This window comes from Rhinoderma darwinii, chromosome 4 (genome assembly GCF_050947455.1).
Source record: "Rhinoderma darwinii isolate aRhiDar2 chromosome 4, aRhiDar2.hap1, whole genome shotgun sequence".
Taxonomy (NCBI): Eukaryota; Metazoa; Chordata; class Amphibia; order Anura; family Rhinodermatidae; genus Rhinoderma; species Rhinoderma darwinii.
In genome coordinates this window covers 232,714,023-232,731,425 of record NC_134690.1, presented here as the reverse complement: position 1 = coordinate 232,731,425, position 17,403 = coordinate 232,714,023, and the positions used below count along the sequence as shown (strand labels likewise).

Below are 17,403 nucleotides of genomic sequence, written 5' to 3'. Positions count from 1 at the left end.
CTCACCGGTGACGTCTTTTCAGATTCTAGTTATTATTTTTCTCTTTCATTCTTCATCCGGTCCAGGCCTATATGATGACTTCTCCTGGCCACAGCCCATTTCTGCAGTTTGCCGCTCAGATGTCTTCAGCTTCTCACTTTTCCAACATTTCTGTACCTATAAACAAAGATAAAATTCTCATGGCGCCACACACTATGCCCTGAATATAATGGCACAATACACGGTGTCCCTGATTATAATAGCACCATACACTGTGTCCCTGATTATAATAGCACAATACAATGTGTCCCTGATTATAATAGCACAAATCACGGTGTCCCTGATTATAATAGCAGTATACACGGTGCCTCTGATTATAGTAGAACCATACACTGTGTCCCACACACATCTCCCTGTAGATAGTACCCCCATAGAGCCCCCTGTAGACAGTGCTCCACATAGAGCCCCCTGTAGATAGTGCCCCACATACAGCCTCCTGTAGATATTGCCCCACATATGGCCCCCTGTACGTAGTGCCCCACATATGGCCCCCCTGTAGATTGTGCCCCATATATAGCTCCCCCCGTAGATAATGCCACTCACACTTTTAAGTGGAAACAACCCAAAACTTTACATATCCACCTTGATCCCGTTCCCGCGCCGTCCTGTATCAACGCAGGCCTGCTCTCATCTGAGCAGGTCTAATGGCGTCATCGTGCCGCTTGCATCGTTAAAAGGCGCTGATTGGCAGGGCAAGTCATTCTGCCCTGCCAATCAGCGACATTTTAAGGCGCCTAAACAGGAATCTGCAAATATATGGTACAGTGTCTTCAGAGTTGGCGGGGCCCACACTTTGTGAACTGCCCGAGGACCATGGTACCCTTAATCCCCCCCTGGTGGAAATCACCCATAAGCTACCTCATTGTGGAAACTACACACCTGAAGGAATTAATCTAGAGGTGTAGTGAGAATTTTGACCCCACAGGTGTTTTGCAGAAATTAGCACGCAATGGATGTTGCAGAGTGAAAAATGCCATGAAACTCCAGTTTCCGATATGTTGTGCCCAGCTTGTGCCACTGTGTAAAGAGAGTTATCTAAATAATGTGTTTTGTGATTTTAGAAACACCCTACATGTGGCCCTAATCATTTGCCTGGACATACGATAGCGCTCAGGAATGAGAGAGAACCATGCGCACTTGAAGCTTAATTTGGTGCTTCACACAGCATCATTAACCCCTTCACGACAGCCATACAGTTATATACGTTCCAACTGCGGATGCCCTGTCCAGTTGTCACATATATAAACGTTGGGAGCCTGGAATTGGGTTTAAATGGGTGTGGTGCTGCTTGTGTGAGTAGCACTGGACTTTCCTGTCTACCGGCTCTGCATCTCTCCCCCTTAGCTTCATCAAACAACCATGTGTTTGATCAGCCTTCGGGGGCTGAACAAGCTGAAGCATTGCTGCACTTTTCTGTCTGCCGGCGCTCTCCCCAATGTAGTCTCCAGGCAATGCATGGCAAGCGCTTTAGCAGGGGACTCCTGTCTTGGGAAAGTCCTTGACGTCACTGTCCATATATGGACAATGACAATAATGGCTTTGAGATACCGGAATACACCCCCGGAAAGCACGCCATTGCCCCCCTCCACATAGCACGCCACCGCCCCTCCCTCTACATAGCACGCCAACATGCCCTTCTACACAGTGTTCCAAATTATTATGCACATTGGATTTAAGTGTCAAACATTTAATTATTAGTTTTTCAATTAAACTCATGGATGGTATTGTGTTTTAGGGCTCTTTGGATTATTGTAATTAATCTCAGACACCTGTGATAATTAGTTTGCCAGATGTGCCCAATCAAAGGAAAACTACTTAAGAAGAACGCTCCACATTATTAAGCAGGCCACAGGTTTCAAGCAATATGGGAAATAAAAAGGATCTCTCTGCTGCCGAAAAGCGTGAAATAGTGCAATACCTTGGAGAAGGTATGAAAACATTGGAGTTTTCAAGAAAACTTAAGCGTGATCATCGTACTGTGAAAAGATTTGTGGCTGATTCAGAGCACAGACGGGTTCGTTCAGATAAAGACATAATGAGGAAGGTTTCTGCCAGACAAATTAATAGGATTAGGAGAGCAGCTGCTAAAATGCCATTGCAAAGCAGCAAACAGGTATTTGTAGCCGCTGGTGCCTCTGGAGTCCCGCGAACCTCAAGGTGTAGGATCCTCCAGAGGTTTGCAAGTGTGCATAAAGCTATTATTCGGCTACCCCTAAACAATGCTCACAAGCAGAAACCGTTGCAGTGGGCTCAGAAATACATGAAGACTAATTTTCAAACCGTGTTGTTTACTGAGGAGTGCCGTGCAACCCTGGATGGTCCAGATGGATGGAGTAATGGATGGTTGGTGAATGGCCACCATGTCCCAACAAGGCTGCGACGTCAGCAAGGAGGAGTCATGTTTTGGGCTGGAATCATGGGGAGAGAGCTGGTAGGCCCCTTTAGGGTCCCAGGCGGTGTGAAAATGACCTCTGCAAAGTACGTAGTGTATGACTGACCACTTTCTTCCGTGGTACAAAAAGACGCGTGCCTTCCATAGCAAAATTATCTTCATGCATGACAATGCACCATCTCATGCTGCAAAGAATACCTCTGTGTCATTGGCTGCTATGGGCATAAAAGGAGAGAAACTCATGGTGTGGCCCCCATGTTCCCCTGACCTCAACCCTATTGAGAAACTTTGGAGCATCCTCAAGCAAAATATCTATGAGGGTGGGAGGCAGTTCACATCAAAACAGAAGCTCTGGGAGGCTATTCTGTAATCCTGCAAAGATATTCAAGCAGAAACTGTCCAAATACTCACAAATTCAATGGATGCAAAAATTGTGAAGGTGATATCAAAGAAGGGGTCCTATGTTAACATGTAACTTGGCCTGCTAAGTTGTTGTTTTTTAAAGAGCTTTTGATTTCTGTAAATATGACCTCCTGATGCTGCAAATTCAACAAATTACCATTTTAGTTCCCTTTACAACCTTTAAAATGTTTTGATCTCTGTTGTGCATAATAATTTGAAACAGTGCATTTTGAGTTTTTTACTTCTAAAAAAAAAATCTGTTATCATTAGTAGATTTGTTCAATAAAATTCGCATTACACTCCAACGGTTGATGGCCTGAAGATCATACGGACTGTCATTAGCATTGACTATTTAGGAAAATCAGCGAAAAACAACATTTGCATAATATTTTGGAATGCGGTGTACATAGCATGCCACCGCGCCCCTCTACACAGCGCCACTGAAGCTGCCGCTAGGAGTGGAATCCTTGACCAGAGCATTGCCGATGCTTTGGCCGGAGACTCCGCTTCTAGAGGGAACCCCTGACGTCACCGTCCATATATGAACAGAGATGTCAGAGGCTCCTCAGGGAGAGACTCCGCTCCTAGAAGGCGACATCAGGGGCTCCCTCTAGGCGCACAATCCCCGGCCAAAGCGTCAGCAATGCTTTGGCCGGAGATTCACACTCCTAGAGGGAGCTTCAGGGGCACAATCTACAGGGGGGGGGGGGGGGTGCTATCTAAAAGGGGCTGTGACACTATCTACCTGGGCCTTGTGGCACTATATGGCCACTATTTATAAGGGACATTGTGGCGCTATCTAAATGAGCACTGTGTATGGCAATATCTACAGTGGGCAAAATCTACAGTGGGCACTGTGGCACTATGGCACTATCTACAGAGGCACTGTGGTGATTTTAGGTGTTGAGACAAAAAAACCTGACTAATGAAATTTTAACAGCCATGACACACATTGGTTAAAAACAGTCGGACGGCCAGGAAATAGATGAACATTTTGAGACGCACTGATGCTAAACGGGCCATGAAAAACTGACAGTTGAGCCATTATTAAAAGGTGTTTTTTTCAGTCATGCAAATATAGACTTATAGCCTTCTTCAATCTCCCCTCACAGCGATCCAGGCTAACAGAGAGAAGACGACTAATTGTTACAGAGCTGCAACAGCGATAGATATATATATATATATATATACACACACACACACACACACACACACACACACACACACACACACATACATATAAATACATATAATATAGAAAATGAAAGCCTCATAAGTCTTGTAAAAAACAAGTAAAAATAGTTATGGTATTCAAAGCGGTTGCAAATATATTATCGTTTAAAGAAGTGCATATCAAAAATGGGAAATTTGACCTGGACACGGGCATCGATGAGCCTCAGTCATGAAAGGGTTAAACACAAAAAAAAAGTGTGTCACAGGCTTGACAACCGTGCATGGGGGTTCTCTCAGTTGTCAACAAATTTGGAATCCCCACTATCTGCTGGTGTATTATTCTATCAATCCATTTAAAATAAAATTGTACACCACGAAAAAATTATTATATCACCAACAATTTGGATTAAAAGGTTCACGGTATATTTAGCCATTATATATTAGCCATTTTATGTATATTTCAACATATTGCTATTTGCAACTCGTTAGCAATATATATAGCCACTGTGGAGCAGTACAGATCAAACCCTCCACATGACCAGTGTATGTATTAATTAGTTGGTTGCTGCAGTGGCTTGTTACACCACCACCTTCCTACAACTACTTAGGCCCCATGCACACGACAGCAAAAAACCTCAGTTTTTGCGGACCGCAATTGCGGTCCGCAAAAACGGAGCCATTCACTTTCATTAAACACTGACACCTTTCCGTAGCACTACGGAAGGGTGTCAGTGCCGTGGAAATGTTCCGGGAATTATGGAACATGTCCGTTCTTTCGCATTTTGCGGGCCGTGCTCCCATACTTTGTATGGGAGCACGGCCCGAAAATGCGGCTGTCAGTCAGCGGCCGGCCGTGCCCGCAATCGCGGGCTGTGATTGCGGGCACGGTCGTGTGCATGGGGCCTAAGATTCACTGTGGAAAATACACGCATGAGAGTAAAACACAGACCCTGTCGGCTAACTCGACATGTTTCGGCAGTAAGGCTTTGTTCACATCTGCGTCGGGACTCCGTTCATGGGTTCCTTCTGAGCTTTCCGTCAGGGGAACCCATGAACGGAATACAAACTGAAACAAACGGAAAACATAGGTTTCCGTTTGCAACACCATTGATACTATGGGGACGGATCCGATGAAAATGGTTTCCGTTTGACACCGTTGTGTACGAGTTCCGTCATTTTGACGGAATGAATAGCGTAGTCGACTACGGTATGGATTCCATCTAAATGACGGAACCCTTACACAACAGTGACAAACGGAAACCGTTTGCACTGGATCCGTCACCATTGAAATCAATGGTGATGAAAACGGAACCTATGGTTTCTGTTTGTTTCAGTTTGGATTCCGTTGATGGGTTCCCTTGAGGGAAAGCTTCGACAGAACCCATGAACGGAGTCCTGATGGATGTGAACGCAGCCTTAAACGTCATAAACTCTTAATGGATAAATCTTAGTAGTATTCCTTCTTGAATAAATCTGTCAGAACATACATCACTTCCTTCACACTGGCTAAAACTAAACTTTTTCTACACCAGGGTCAAATGTGTCTGAATCCTGGCCAAGCAAAGTCACGCCCACTTTCTATTCCACTTTTACAAATGGAAGTGAATTTTAAAGGAAATTATTAATAGATATGTCGTATATCAGATTGGACAATATTTGGTAGTAAAATGTGCTGGAAAAAAAAAGTGCAGATACACTGATAAACGTGTGTATTTAGTACATACATTTAGGCCTTATGCACACCAAGGGGAAGATTTATTATTACGGTCTTCACTTAAAACTAGACCAAGCATGCAGAAGATGCCCCAATATTATGACTGGAGTCCCAGGCAGAGCGCTAGTAGCTCTGGGGTTGCCCCTGACATTACGGTCCATATATGCAAAGGTTTAGAAGTATGGGCAGCACAGCAAAGCCTCCAGGGCAAATGGGTGCCGGCCTCCGGGAATCTGGCTTGAAGATCCCACAGTGTGCAGACAAGAACAACAGAAAGTGGCAGCACTCCAGGTTGAAAATATGAAATAGATGGATTTATTCTCCCATATGTGCAATGAAGTAGCGCAACGTTTCAGCTGCTCAACACAGCCTTTCTCAAGCAGTAATACACAGGTGTAACAAGGGTTTTTATAGAGCCCAGTGGGTGGAGTAACAGTGAAAAATTAACATGTTTATTGTGCATTTTTAAAGTTTATTTTATGTATTTTATGTAAAATTATGTACATTTTTCAGTTAATCCACCCACTCCATCTCCCATTGAAATCAATGGGAGGCGATTTCGGGAAGTTATCGCAGGGAAAAAAGCGCCAAAAAACTTTTTGATCTATACTGCATTTGATTTTACAAACCTTACATGAAGCATTGTGCTTACCAGTGTCTAGGAATCCCATGGAAGTTCCCACAATAGTCATAACTCCAGTAAGAAATATGGCCTTCTTACACCATGGCAAGACAAAAAGTCCAGCACAAGTTGCCACCATTGACAATCCTAATGAAATAAGAATACACAGGAATTAAGATTAAACAACTTAATTCCAAACAAGTATAGATTGCATTTCACATCCAATGATCACAAAACAATGTAGTCCAATAACTTCTATAATCACGGATCCATTACTTTTTTTTAATTAAATTTAAAGCGTCATATGTGTGTACATAAGGAATAAATACTTCTCAGCTTTCTGACCTAGTGGGTAGTGATAGGAGAACAGGAGTCTCCTCATGTATGTGTGTATATATATATATTTATTTAAAAAATAAAACACAGCATGATGGACATTATAGAGCAGGAATGTGCAGTGTAGCTGTGAATCCAGCACTGGGGTGAGATAGAACACTTTCTGGGATGCTGCTGCAGTCTGTTTCTCCCTCTGCTCGCCTCTCCCCTGTCCATAGATCTCTAAGGACAACTAATACCTTATTCCACAGTCTGTCTTGTTTTGAGTAGATAGATTTAGAAGTAAATTCAGAGTGAGTGGGTCCGGACACGACATCACCCATAAGTGTGCTCTGGGGTCTATGGTGTGGGCTCCCCTGACAGAGCGACGGCATCCTGGGCTCATATCCCTCCTCCTGCCTGTGCTCCGCGACCCGATGCTTTTGGGCCTGGTTTGGGGTAGCATACCCGGCCTGGATTGATTGAGGCTGGACCGGATCCTCAAGGCTCATCCGGTGGACTGGAGACACTTACAACCGCCGACCCAGGATTATAAGATTAGTGGGCCCGGCCTACCTGTCTCAAGGAGGACTCGGTCAGCCATTGTAAGGCGGCTCACGCTGGTCGCAGCCACCATTTTGGATCCCTTAAGGTGGTCCTCCTCTGCACCATTTGTGGCCAGATACCCTGGGACTGTACAACGCTAGCTGGTGAGTCCCCTCTTCGGAGGCACCTTTTCCTCTGCATAACAAGCCCTGTTGATACATCCTGTGGTCCTATTTACATGTATTTCTCCTGTGCTGTCGGCCTGACCGTTGAGCTGTTGCCAAGATACCGCGGCAACCCTGTTTGTGGGTCACCTGCTAAACACAGTTTTTTGCTGACTTATCCAAAGGGCCCCCCTGCCCGATGAAGACCCCCTGTGTCCTTATACCGTGCCCACTATTGTGTAATGTAACGCTCTTAACATTGTCTGGTTGCCGAATCCCCACCCAGGGGTCTCACTACGCCTTGATGCTCCATACACCTGTATACACAGCTACTTAACACCCAGCAATGGCGCCTCCCAAATCACAAACCAAATCAGCCGCTAAACTGGACATGTTTCACAGAGTGAACTCCTTGGCGTCCACGCCTTCTTCTCATATCGCTGACCAAACCCCGGTGGAGTCGGATCAGCCGGCCTCTGCTATATCGGACTCTAATCCTGATAGCTTGAAGGTGCTGGCGGCCATCCATACATGTCAAACCACCCTCACCACACGTATTGAAGAGATTAAGGTTGATATCTCTCTCCAACGCCAAGATGATCAACACACACGAGAAAGGGTGACGGAGGTGGAAAACAGAGTCAGTACTCTGGAAGACCAAGCCCCACCAATCTCTAGACGTCTTGGAGACATTGAGCATGGCCTCACCAGACTACATCAGCATCTGGATGATCAGGAGAACAGACTGAGGCGCTGTAACCTTCGCTTCATAGGCTTGCCAGAGGGGTCGGAAGGCTCCGCTCCGGAGTCCTTTTTGGAAAACCAGCTCACTACCACCTTCGGCAGGGAGAAGTTCTCCGTTATGTTTGCAGTGGAGAAAGCGCACCGTATTCTGTGCCGTACTCCGCCTCCGGGAGTTCCACCTCACACGTTTATTGTTAAACTCAACTACCGAGACAGGGACACTATCCTTAAACTTACACAAGAAAAAGGAGCAATTCCGTATGCCAACTCACGGATATCAGTGTACCCGGATTTCTCTATTGAGGTCCAGAAGAAGAAAACTTTATTCTTTACTGCCAAGAAAAAGCTCAAAGAACTTGATCTCAAGTACGCAATGCTGTACCCTGCTCGGCTGAAAGTTCTGGTGGATAGCAGATCACATTTCTTCACTACTCCCTAGGAAGTTCTTGACTGGCTTGAATCCCGTCCTCGTGGTCAAGCTGGTTCTCCTCGTTTGCCGGATGTCTAAGTGCTGACGTTTGTAGCTGTGTTTCTCTACTGTCCTGCGGTTTCAAGCTTCTGGAATACTTCTAGTCACTGACATTCTGTGATGGAACTGTGGATCATTCGTTCACTGTATGGACACCTCCATCCTTCAGGATCCTTTTTTCTGCTGGGGAGGGGGGGTGCGCCCTTAGAACCCTTCTTTCATATGCTCTTTGAAAGTTACTGTTTGTAACTGGTACTACTGTTGTTACGACTACATTTGGTTTAAGGGATCCAAGACTTCATGCCTGCGTGCATGATTGTAGGGTGGGGGGACGGGTTTCAAAACTTTGTGAATTAAAAACAATAATTCAGAGTGAGTGTACAGTTAGTAGGGGGAAGACGAGTCTAATAAGTGGGGAAAGAGGCGTTTTTCTCTAATAAGATATTACATTTCCTGTATTCGCTCGTACGATTGATTTATGCAAAGTTTGTTGAAAAGTTAGTGACCATTTAAGTGATCTGAATACTAGTCTCTATCATCTAACATCAATATTTAAAGAAAATAGGGAGACCTGAATAAAAATGCACCCTTAGTTACCTGCAGGAATCTCAATAACAGACCTGTTCTCAATGCAGGTGGATACATTACAAATTATGTGGTGAAACTGACAATGCGTAATGGGCGCATTATATAAGTTACATACCTAAGAGTAGGTGCTGATTTATGCGGTCAAAAAGGATACCTCCCAAGACAGAGCCACTAAGATATCCAAAGGACCTCCCTACAAAAATGTAGGAAATGTTTCCAACAGTGCTATCCACATTAGCAGCCAGATCAGGGAACGTTGGACCCAACACCGAAATGGCCATACCCTAAAAAAAAGAACATACATTTTAATAAATCTGTTCTAGAAGCTTAACAAATGAGAATAACTTTTGTGGACAGAGAATTTGAATCCACAAATTCGATTAGGCCCTGTGCACACGCTATATTACAGCTCTATGCAAGCTACGTATATTTATAGCCAATGACAGGATCGGATCCTGTCCTGTGTAATGAGGAAAGCGTTTTCCAAAGCTTACAAGCGTACTACATTTTGAGAAAGGTTTTCTGGTATACCAGGATATAATAAGATTCCCATCATTGACTCTTACGCCTGGGCTACCCTGAGACTTTTTGAAGTGCAACGGATTGATTTTAAATATCAAGATACACCTGCAGTTGCATGCAATCTTCAGGGGCAAAGGCAGGATTTTTAAAGGCTCTGTATACCTTTGTAAGCAAAATGTATTTTTTTCTTAAATTAATGTATTTTGTGTTGGCTGTGAGCGGGTACATCTAAAATCCATCGCATCTGTTATACATTCATTTAATTTAAAACAATAATTTGCTTACAAAAGGGGCGTTCTTTGTGATTTGCTTCCTGCAGAAATTATTTGGAGATCGGTTCGGCAAAGACGAATTTAAGGCCACGTTCATATCACCGTTCCTTTCCACTGAGGGGTTCCATCAGAGGTAACCCCTCAATGGAGAGGCAAACGGAAGCATTAGCTTCCGTTTTCCTCACCATTTAACTCAATGGTGACAGATACCTAGCTAATGGTTTCTATTTGTCACCGTTGTGACAGGGTTCCGTCGTTTTGATGGAATAGCGCAGTCAACTGCTTTATTGGTTCCGTCATGAACAACGGAACCCTGTCACAACACTGACAAACGGAAAAAATTAGCTAGGTATCTGTCACCATTGAGTTAAATGGTGAGGGAAACGGAAGCTAAGGTTTCCGTTTGCCTTTCCGTTGAGGGGTTAACCCGACGGAAACCTCAGACGGAACTCTTCAATGAAAGGGCAGTGCTGGTGTGAACAGGCCCTAACACTGCTTCTGCATATTGCAGAGCAGTTTCCGGTTTAGGATTATGCAGTGTGATTATGTTTATGCTTATGTTTATAAATAAATTGTTATTACTAAAAATATTGACAGGGGACATATATTTAATTTGTGTTAGGCTTCGTTCACATCTGCGTTGTAGTCCCGTTCTGACATTCCGTCGGAGCTTTCCGTCAGAACGAGACCCTGAACAAACACAAACTGACACGAACGGAAACCAGGAGGTTTCCGTTTACATTACCATTGATTTCAATGGTGACGGATCCGGTGCCCATGGTTTTCGTTTGTTTCTGTTGTGCACCGGACTCGTTGTTTTGCCACAAGCAATAGCGTAGTCGACTCAAGGAATTTTTATAGGAGTATAGTTAGCATTTTGACCCCACAGGTTTTTTTGCTGAATTTAGTGGAATTAGGCCATGAAAATGATAATCTACTTTTTTCTGAAAAAACATAGAAATGTTTGTTTAATTTTTACAAGAAATAAAGGAGAAAAAGAACCAACACTTGTAAAGCAATTTCTCCCGGTTACAGCAATACCTCATATGTGGTAATAAACTGCTGTTTGGAGCCACAGCGGGGCTTAGAAGGGAAGGAGCGCTAACTGGCTTTTGGAGCTTCAATTTGGCTATAATGGTTTTCGGGTGTCATGTAGCGTTTGCAAAGCCCCTGAGACCAAAACAGTGGAAACACCCCAAAAGTTACCCCATTTGGGAAACTACACCCCTTAAGGAATCTATCTCGGAGTATCGTGAGCATTTAGACCCCACACGTCTTTTGCAGAATTTATTAGAATTAGGCCGTGAAAATGAATATCAACATTATTTCCACTAAAATGTTGATTTTTTTTAAATTTTACAAAAAGGATAAAAGGAGGAAAAAGCACCCCAACATTTGTAAAGCAATTTCTCCTGAGTACGGCAATACCGCACATGTGGTCATAAATGGTTTTTCATTAGAAAGTAATTAACCCTTCCTGGACATCCATTTTTTGCTTTTCCCTCCCTGCTTTCCAAGAGCCATAACTTTTTTATTTTTCCGTCAATAGAGTGGCGTGAGGGCTTTTTTTTTGTGGGACGAGCTGTAGTTTTTATTGGTACATACAACTTTTTGAGCACTTTTTATTACATATTCTGTTAGAGCCAAGGTGACCAAAAAAACAGCGATTTTGACGTTTTAAATTCTTTATTTTTCACGGCGTTCACCGTGCGAGTTAAAAAATTGTATATTGTAATAGTTTGGACTTTTACAGACACAGCGATACCAATTTTGTGTATTTTTAAACATTTTTACATTATTTAAAGAAAAAAATGTGAAAAGGGTTTTTTTGGACTCGAACTATTTACTTTTATTTTTACAAATTTTATTAACCTCCTAGGAGGAATTGAACCCGCAATCAGTAAATTGTCTATTTTACAGGTTCCTGTAACAGCGCGATCACTGTTCCTATCCGTTAGTCCTAGGTGTTAGCTGTAATACACAGCTGACACCCGCAGCGTATGGCGCGGGCTCAGTGCCTGAGCCTGCTCCATACATCACACCCCTCATCACGACATGCTATTAAGTCGTGGTGTGCGAAGGGGTTAATTCGCAGTGGATGGTGCATAGTGAAAATTACAATTTTCCACTGATATGCCATTTTAGTTCACTATATGTTATGCCCAGTTTGTGCCACTGAAGACAAATATCTCATAAAATATTAACCGGGTTCTCCCGGGTATGGCGATGCTATATCGGTGGACGTATGAAATTGGGAAAAAACTGCGATTCATCCATTGTTTTTTGTTTTTCGATTTTACGGTTTTCACCAAGCGGTAAAAACCACAATCCAATTTATAGAGATTTTTCAAGGTTCATACAGCACTAGGTTTTCAGGTGGGTGCATGCGTAGGGTCCCAACCCAATATAATATAAAGAAGGTACTATGCACACCAATTTGGGTAATTTCCAAGAGAAATATGTATTATTTTTCCAGTCCCAGTGCAATATTTCGGTCAGATCCTTGACCTTCTTCAGGCAATATAAATTCATGAATGGATATACATTAAACTTCATATATAACATATCATAATATCAGTAATCATGTAATAAATCGCATTGTGGGGGCTGCTGATGTGCTACAAACCCCCTATATGGGTTAATTGCCAAAATCAGCAGCGATGGGCCACTTATCGGCAACAGGGAGCGCAGGGCAGACACCCAGCACAGTTAAGCGCTGAGCAGCAGTTAACGGTTAAAGCCCAGACGTAGCGTCCATGTGCTAAGTAATAACTCGTCTGGACGTGCAGTTACGTCAAGGTGTGAGAAGGGGTTAACCAGTGGGACATAATTTTCACTTGATCCAATTTAATTAATAAATAGGTCTAACACTCGTAAGCCGAGTTCACATGGGGAGGACACGCTGCGTAAAAGCACGAAGCGTATCCGCCCTGTCCAATGCAGGGAAATCCGGGCGAAAAACCGAACCAAACTGTGGTGCTTTTTTTCGCCCGGACTGTCCGCTGCGAAAAACTGCAGCACTTAGCCGTCCGCCCTCCTGGGATGACGTTTCATCCCAAAAGACTGCTGCAGCATCATCCCAGGAGGCCGGCCCTCTGACGTCATCCAGGCCTCTGAATTCATCCCATGTGACCGCCGCTACAGCTGTGACATAGGATGAAACATTATTCCAGGAGGCCGGCATGGAGGAAGAAACACAGACTTCTGGGTAAGTACAAGATAAAAAAAAATTCCAAGTTGCGGGTTTTACCTCCCCATTGAATTTAATGGGGGAAAACCTGCAGCAAATAAGCAGTGTTTACGCAAATACAATTGACATGCTGCAGAATATTGCGCACCGCAGGTCAATTTGTGAGCGTCTTTTCTGCTCAGTAGTTACGCAGCGCGTGGATAAGATTTGTTTTATCTCATCCACTTTGCTGCTAATGTATATGCTGCGGATTTTCCACAACTAATTCCATTGCAGAAAATCCGCAGTATTTACGCAACGCGTGAACTGACCCTTATAAAATGGTGCGGTCCTGGGGTTTTAAAAAAAAAAAAAATTACTTAAAATCGTTTGGTTCCCTTCACACATCCATAGAATTTGATCAGTTTATACTATCTTCCTGCAGATGCCACAAAGGGGAGCTCACTGCATAGGGATTTCTACAGCTCTCATTGTACTCAATAATAAATTCATAAATTGTGAGCTTCCCCTAGTGGTAAAAGAAAAAATTAAAGCCTTTACTAAATTTTTCCTGAACTACTCAGAGGGTTGACAGTTGCAGTCCACAACATTAAATGCAACTCAATGTATTCCTTTGGACTGCAACTAGTTGCGCTAGCCTCCATGTAGCCCAGGCCTAAATATATGGCTCCCATACAGAGCTGCAATACAGCCATGTGCACAGAGGTTAAAGAGACTCTGTCACCACATTATAAGTGCCCTATCTCCTATATAAGGAGATGGGCGCTATAATGTAGGTGACAATAATGCTTTTTATTTAGAAAAACTATCTATTTTAAACCACTTTATGAGCGATTTTTAGCTTTATGCTAAGTGGGCGTGTTTTTACTTTAGACCAAGTGGGCGTTGTATAGAGGAGTGTATGACGCTGACCAATCAGCCTCATGCACTCATCTCCATTCATTTACACTGCACTAGCGATATAGTTATATCGCTATGTGCAGCCACATACACTAACATTACTGAAGTGTCCTGATGATGAATATACATTACTACCAGCCAGGACGTGATGTTTATTCAGAATCCTGACACGTCTGAATCTTTTCTGTGAGATTCCAGCAAGGCAAACGTAATCTCGTTTGAAATGACAGGTCATTTCGTAATCTCGCAAGATTACGTTTGCCTTGCTGTAAATCTCACAGAGACGCTACAGAAGTGTCAGGATTCTGAATACACATCACGTCCTGGCTGGTAGTGATGTATATTCATTATCAGGACACTGCAGTAAAGTTAGTGTTTGTGTATGTGACTGCACATGGCGAAAGTTAATAAAAGTTAATCAATAAATTATATGGAACCCAAAATGGTACAATTAAAAAATATAACTTGTCCCGCAAAAAACAAGACCTTATACAGCTATGTCGACGCAAAAATAAAAAAAAAGTTATAGCTCTTCGAATGTGACTATGGAAAACATAAAAAATGGCTTGGTCATTAGGGGGAAGGGGTTAATTGTGAAAAACACCAAAATGTAGCGAAAAATTGCAAAAATTAGCATTTTTCTCCATTTAAGTGTATCTGCTGTAAGACAGGCAGTTATACCACACAAAATTGTTGCTAATTAACATCCCCCATATATCTACTTTATATTTGCATCGTTTTTTGAACATCCTTTTAGTTTTCTATAACATCACAAGGCTTAGAACTTTAGCAGCAATTTCTCACATTTTCAAGAAAATTTCAAAAGGCTATTTTTACAGGGGCCAGTTCAGTTGTGAAGTCTTTAAGGGCCCTATATATTAGAAACTCCCAATAAGTCACCCCATTTTAAAACTCACCCCTCAAATATTCAAAACAGCATTTAGAAAGTTTCTTAACCCTTTAGATGTTTCACAGGAATTAAAGCAGAGTATAAATTTCATTTTCTCTTTTTTGAAAAAATTCATTTTTAATCCATTTTTTTTGTAACAGAAAGTTTTACCAGAGAAACGCAACTCAATATCTATTGCCCTGATTCTGCAGTTTTAGGAAATATCTCACATGTGGCCCTAGAGTGCTAATGGACTGCAGCACCGGCCTCACAAGCAAGGGAGCACCTAGTAGATTTTGGGGCCTCCTTTTTATTAGAATATATTTTAGGCACCATGTCAGGTTTGAAGAGGTCTTGTGGTGCCAAAACAGTGGAATCCCCTCAAAAGTGACCCCATTTGGGAAACTACACCCCTCAAGGAAATTATCTAGAGGTAAGTAGGCCGTGAAAATGAAAATCTAGATTTTTTTCAAAGAAAATGTTGGTTTAGCTAATTTTTTCTCATTTTCACAAGGACTAAAGGGGAAAAAGCACTACAACATTTGTAAAGCAATTTCTCCCGAGTAAAACAATACCCCACATGTGGTCATAAACAGCTGTTTGGACACACAGCAGGGCTTAGAAGAGAAAGAGCGCCATTTGACTTTTGGTGCTCAAATTTAGCAGGAATGGTTTGCGGAGGCCATGTCGCATTTGCAAAGCCCCTGAGGGACCAAAACAGTGAAAACACCTAAAAAGTGACGCCATTTAGGAAACTACACCCCTTGAGGGATTCATCTAGTGGTGTAGTGAGCATTTTGACCCCACAGGTGTTTTAATGTATTTATTAGAATTGGGCAGTGAAAATAAAAACAATCCCTTTTCTTCAACAAGACGTAAATTTAGTTAAAAATGTTTAATTTTCTCAACAAATAGAGGAAAAAAAGAACCCCAGCATTTGTAAAGCAATTTCTCGCATGGCAATACCCCATATGTGGTCATAAACTGCTGTATGTGCACACAGTAGGACTCAGAAAGGAAGGAACGGCATTTGGCGTGCAGATTTTGCTGGATTGGTTTCTGGGCACTATGTAGCATTTGCAAAGCCCCTGTGGGAACAAAACAGTGGAAAGCCCCCAGAAGTGACCCCATTTTGGAAACTACACCCCTCAAGGTATTCACATAGGGGTGTAGTGAGCATGTTAACCCCGCTGGTGTTTTGCAGAAATTAGTGTGCACTCGATGCTGCAGAGTGAACATTTTATTTTTTCCATAGATATGCCAATATGTGGTGCCCAGCTTGTGCCACCACTACAAGACAGCTCTTGAATTATTATGCAGCGTTTCCCGGTTTTAGAATCAACCTACATGTGGGCCTTAATCTTTTGCCTGGACATTCGGGGTGTAGTGAGCATTTTCACCCCACAGGTCTTTTCCATAAATGATTGCGCTGCGGATGGTGCAAAGTAAAAATTTCAGTTTTTCCCTAGATATGCTGTCATTTCAGTGGCAAATATGTCGTGCCCAGCTTGTACCACTGGAGACACTCACCCCAAAAATTGTTAAGAGGGTTCACCTGGGTATTGCAATGCCATATATGTGGAAATAAACAGCTGTTTGGGGACGCTGTAGGATTCAGAGCGGAGGGAGCACCATTTCTCTTTTGGAGAGTGGATTTTGCTTGGTAGTAGATTTGTTTGAGTATTGCTGGTGTTTCAGTTTATAATGTGGGGGTATTTGTAAGCCGGGCAGAGTACATCAGGTGCATAGTCAAGAGGTATAAATAACGGGGTAAAAAAATAATCAATAGATATTTTGCTGTGAAGCAATCCTTTCTGCACAGGCCAGTGTCGCACTGATAAATGGTGTCCTTTCTTATCCCCCTTCTGGTCCACACTTCGCACCTTTGCAGTTTGGGGAATTTTGCTGGGAAAGTGTTGTCCTGGTATAATACGGGCACCCTCGCTTTCAGCAGATATGTTTGGGCCCTACCGTTTGTGGTTCCCATATTTTAGGGCCTTGATAATTCGCCTCTTGAAACAGAAGAAATGGTTCTCTCAGTCCTGAACAGTTGCATATTTTTTCTTTCCTGGCTTATTGGAGCCTTAAAGTGTAGCTAAACGTTCGACAAACTTCTGACATGTCATAGAGACATGTCAGAAGTTTGGATTGGTGGAGATCCGAGCACTGAGACCCCCACTAATCTCTAGAACAAAGCAGCTGAAGCGCTTGTGTGAGCGTTCATCTGCTTCGTGTATGTTCGGCTATTTCCGGAAATAAATGTATTGGTGTACGGACTCAAAAGAAAGTCTATGAGTCCGTACACCGATACATCGGATTTCCGGAAAAAGTCGAACAGAAACGAAGCAGCTGAGCGCTAACACGAGCACTTCAGCTGCTTCGTTCTAGCGATTGGTGGGAGTCTCAGTGCTCGGACCTCCACCAATCCAAACTTCTGCCATGTGTCTATGACATTTCAGAAG

At 43.0% G+C, this 17,403-nt stretch overlaps 1 protein-coding gene across 1 annotated transcript in view; it reads right to left on the bottom strand.

The window, feature by feature from the left end:
- Positions 1-17,403, bottom strand: part of SLC60A2 (solute carrier family 60 member 2) — a 40,564-nt gene that overhangs the window by 18,103 nt on the left and 5,058 nt on the right. Inside the window, exons 2-3 of the mRNA XM_075862279.1 lie at positions 9,284-9,452; positions 6,373-6,489 (exon numbers count right to left, since the gene is read on the bottom strand). Coding sequence (XP_075718394.1) covers positions 6,373-6,489; positions 9,284-9,452 — 286 coding nt within the window. The remainder of the gene's footprint in view (positions 1-6,372; positions 6,490-9,283; positions 9,453-17,403) is intronic.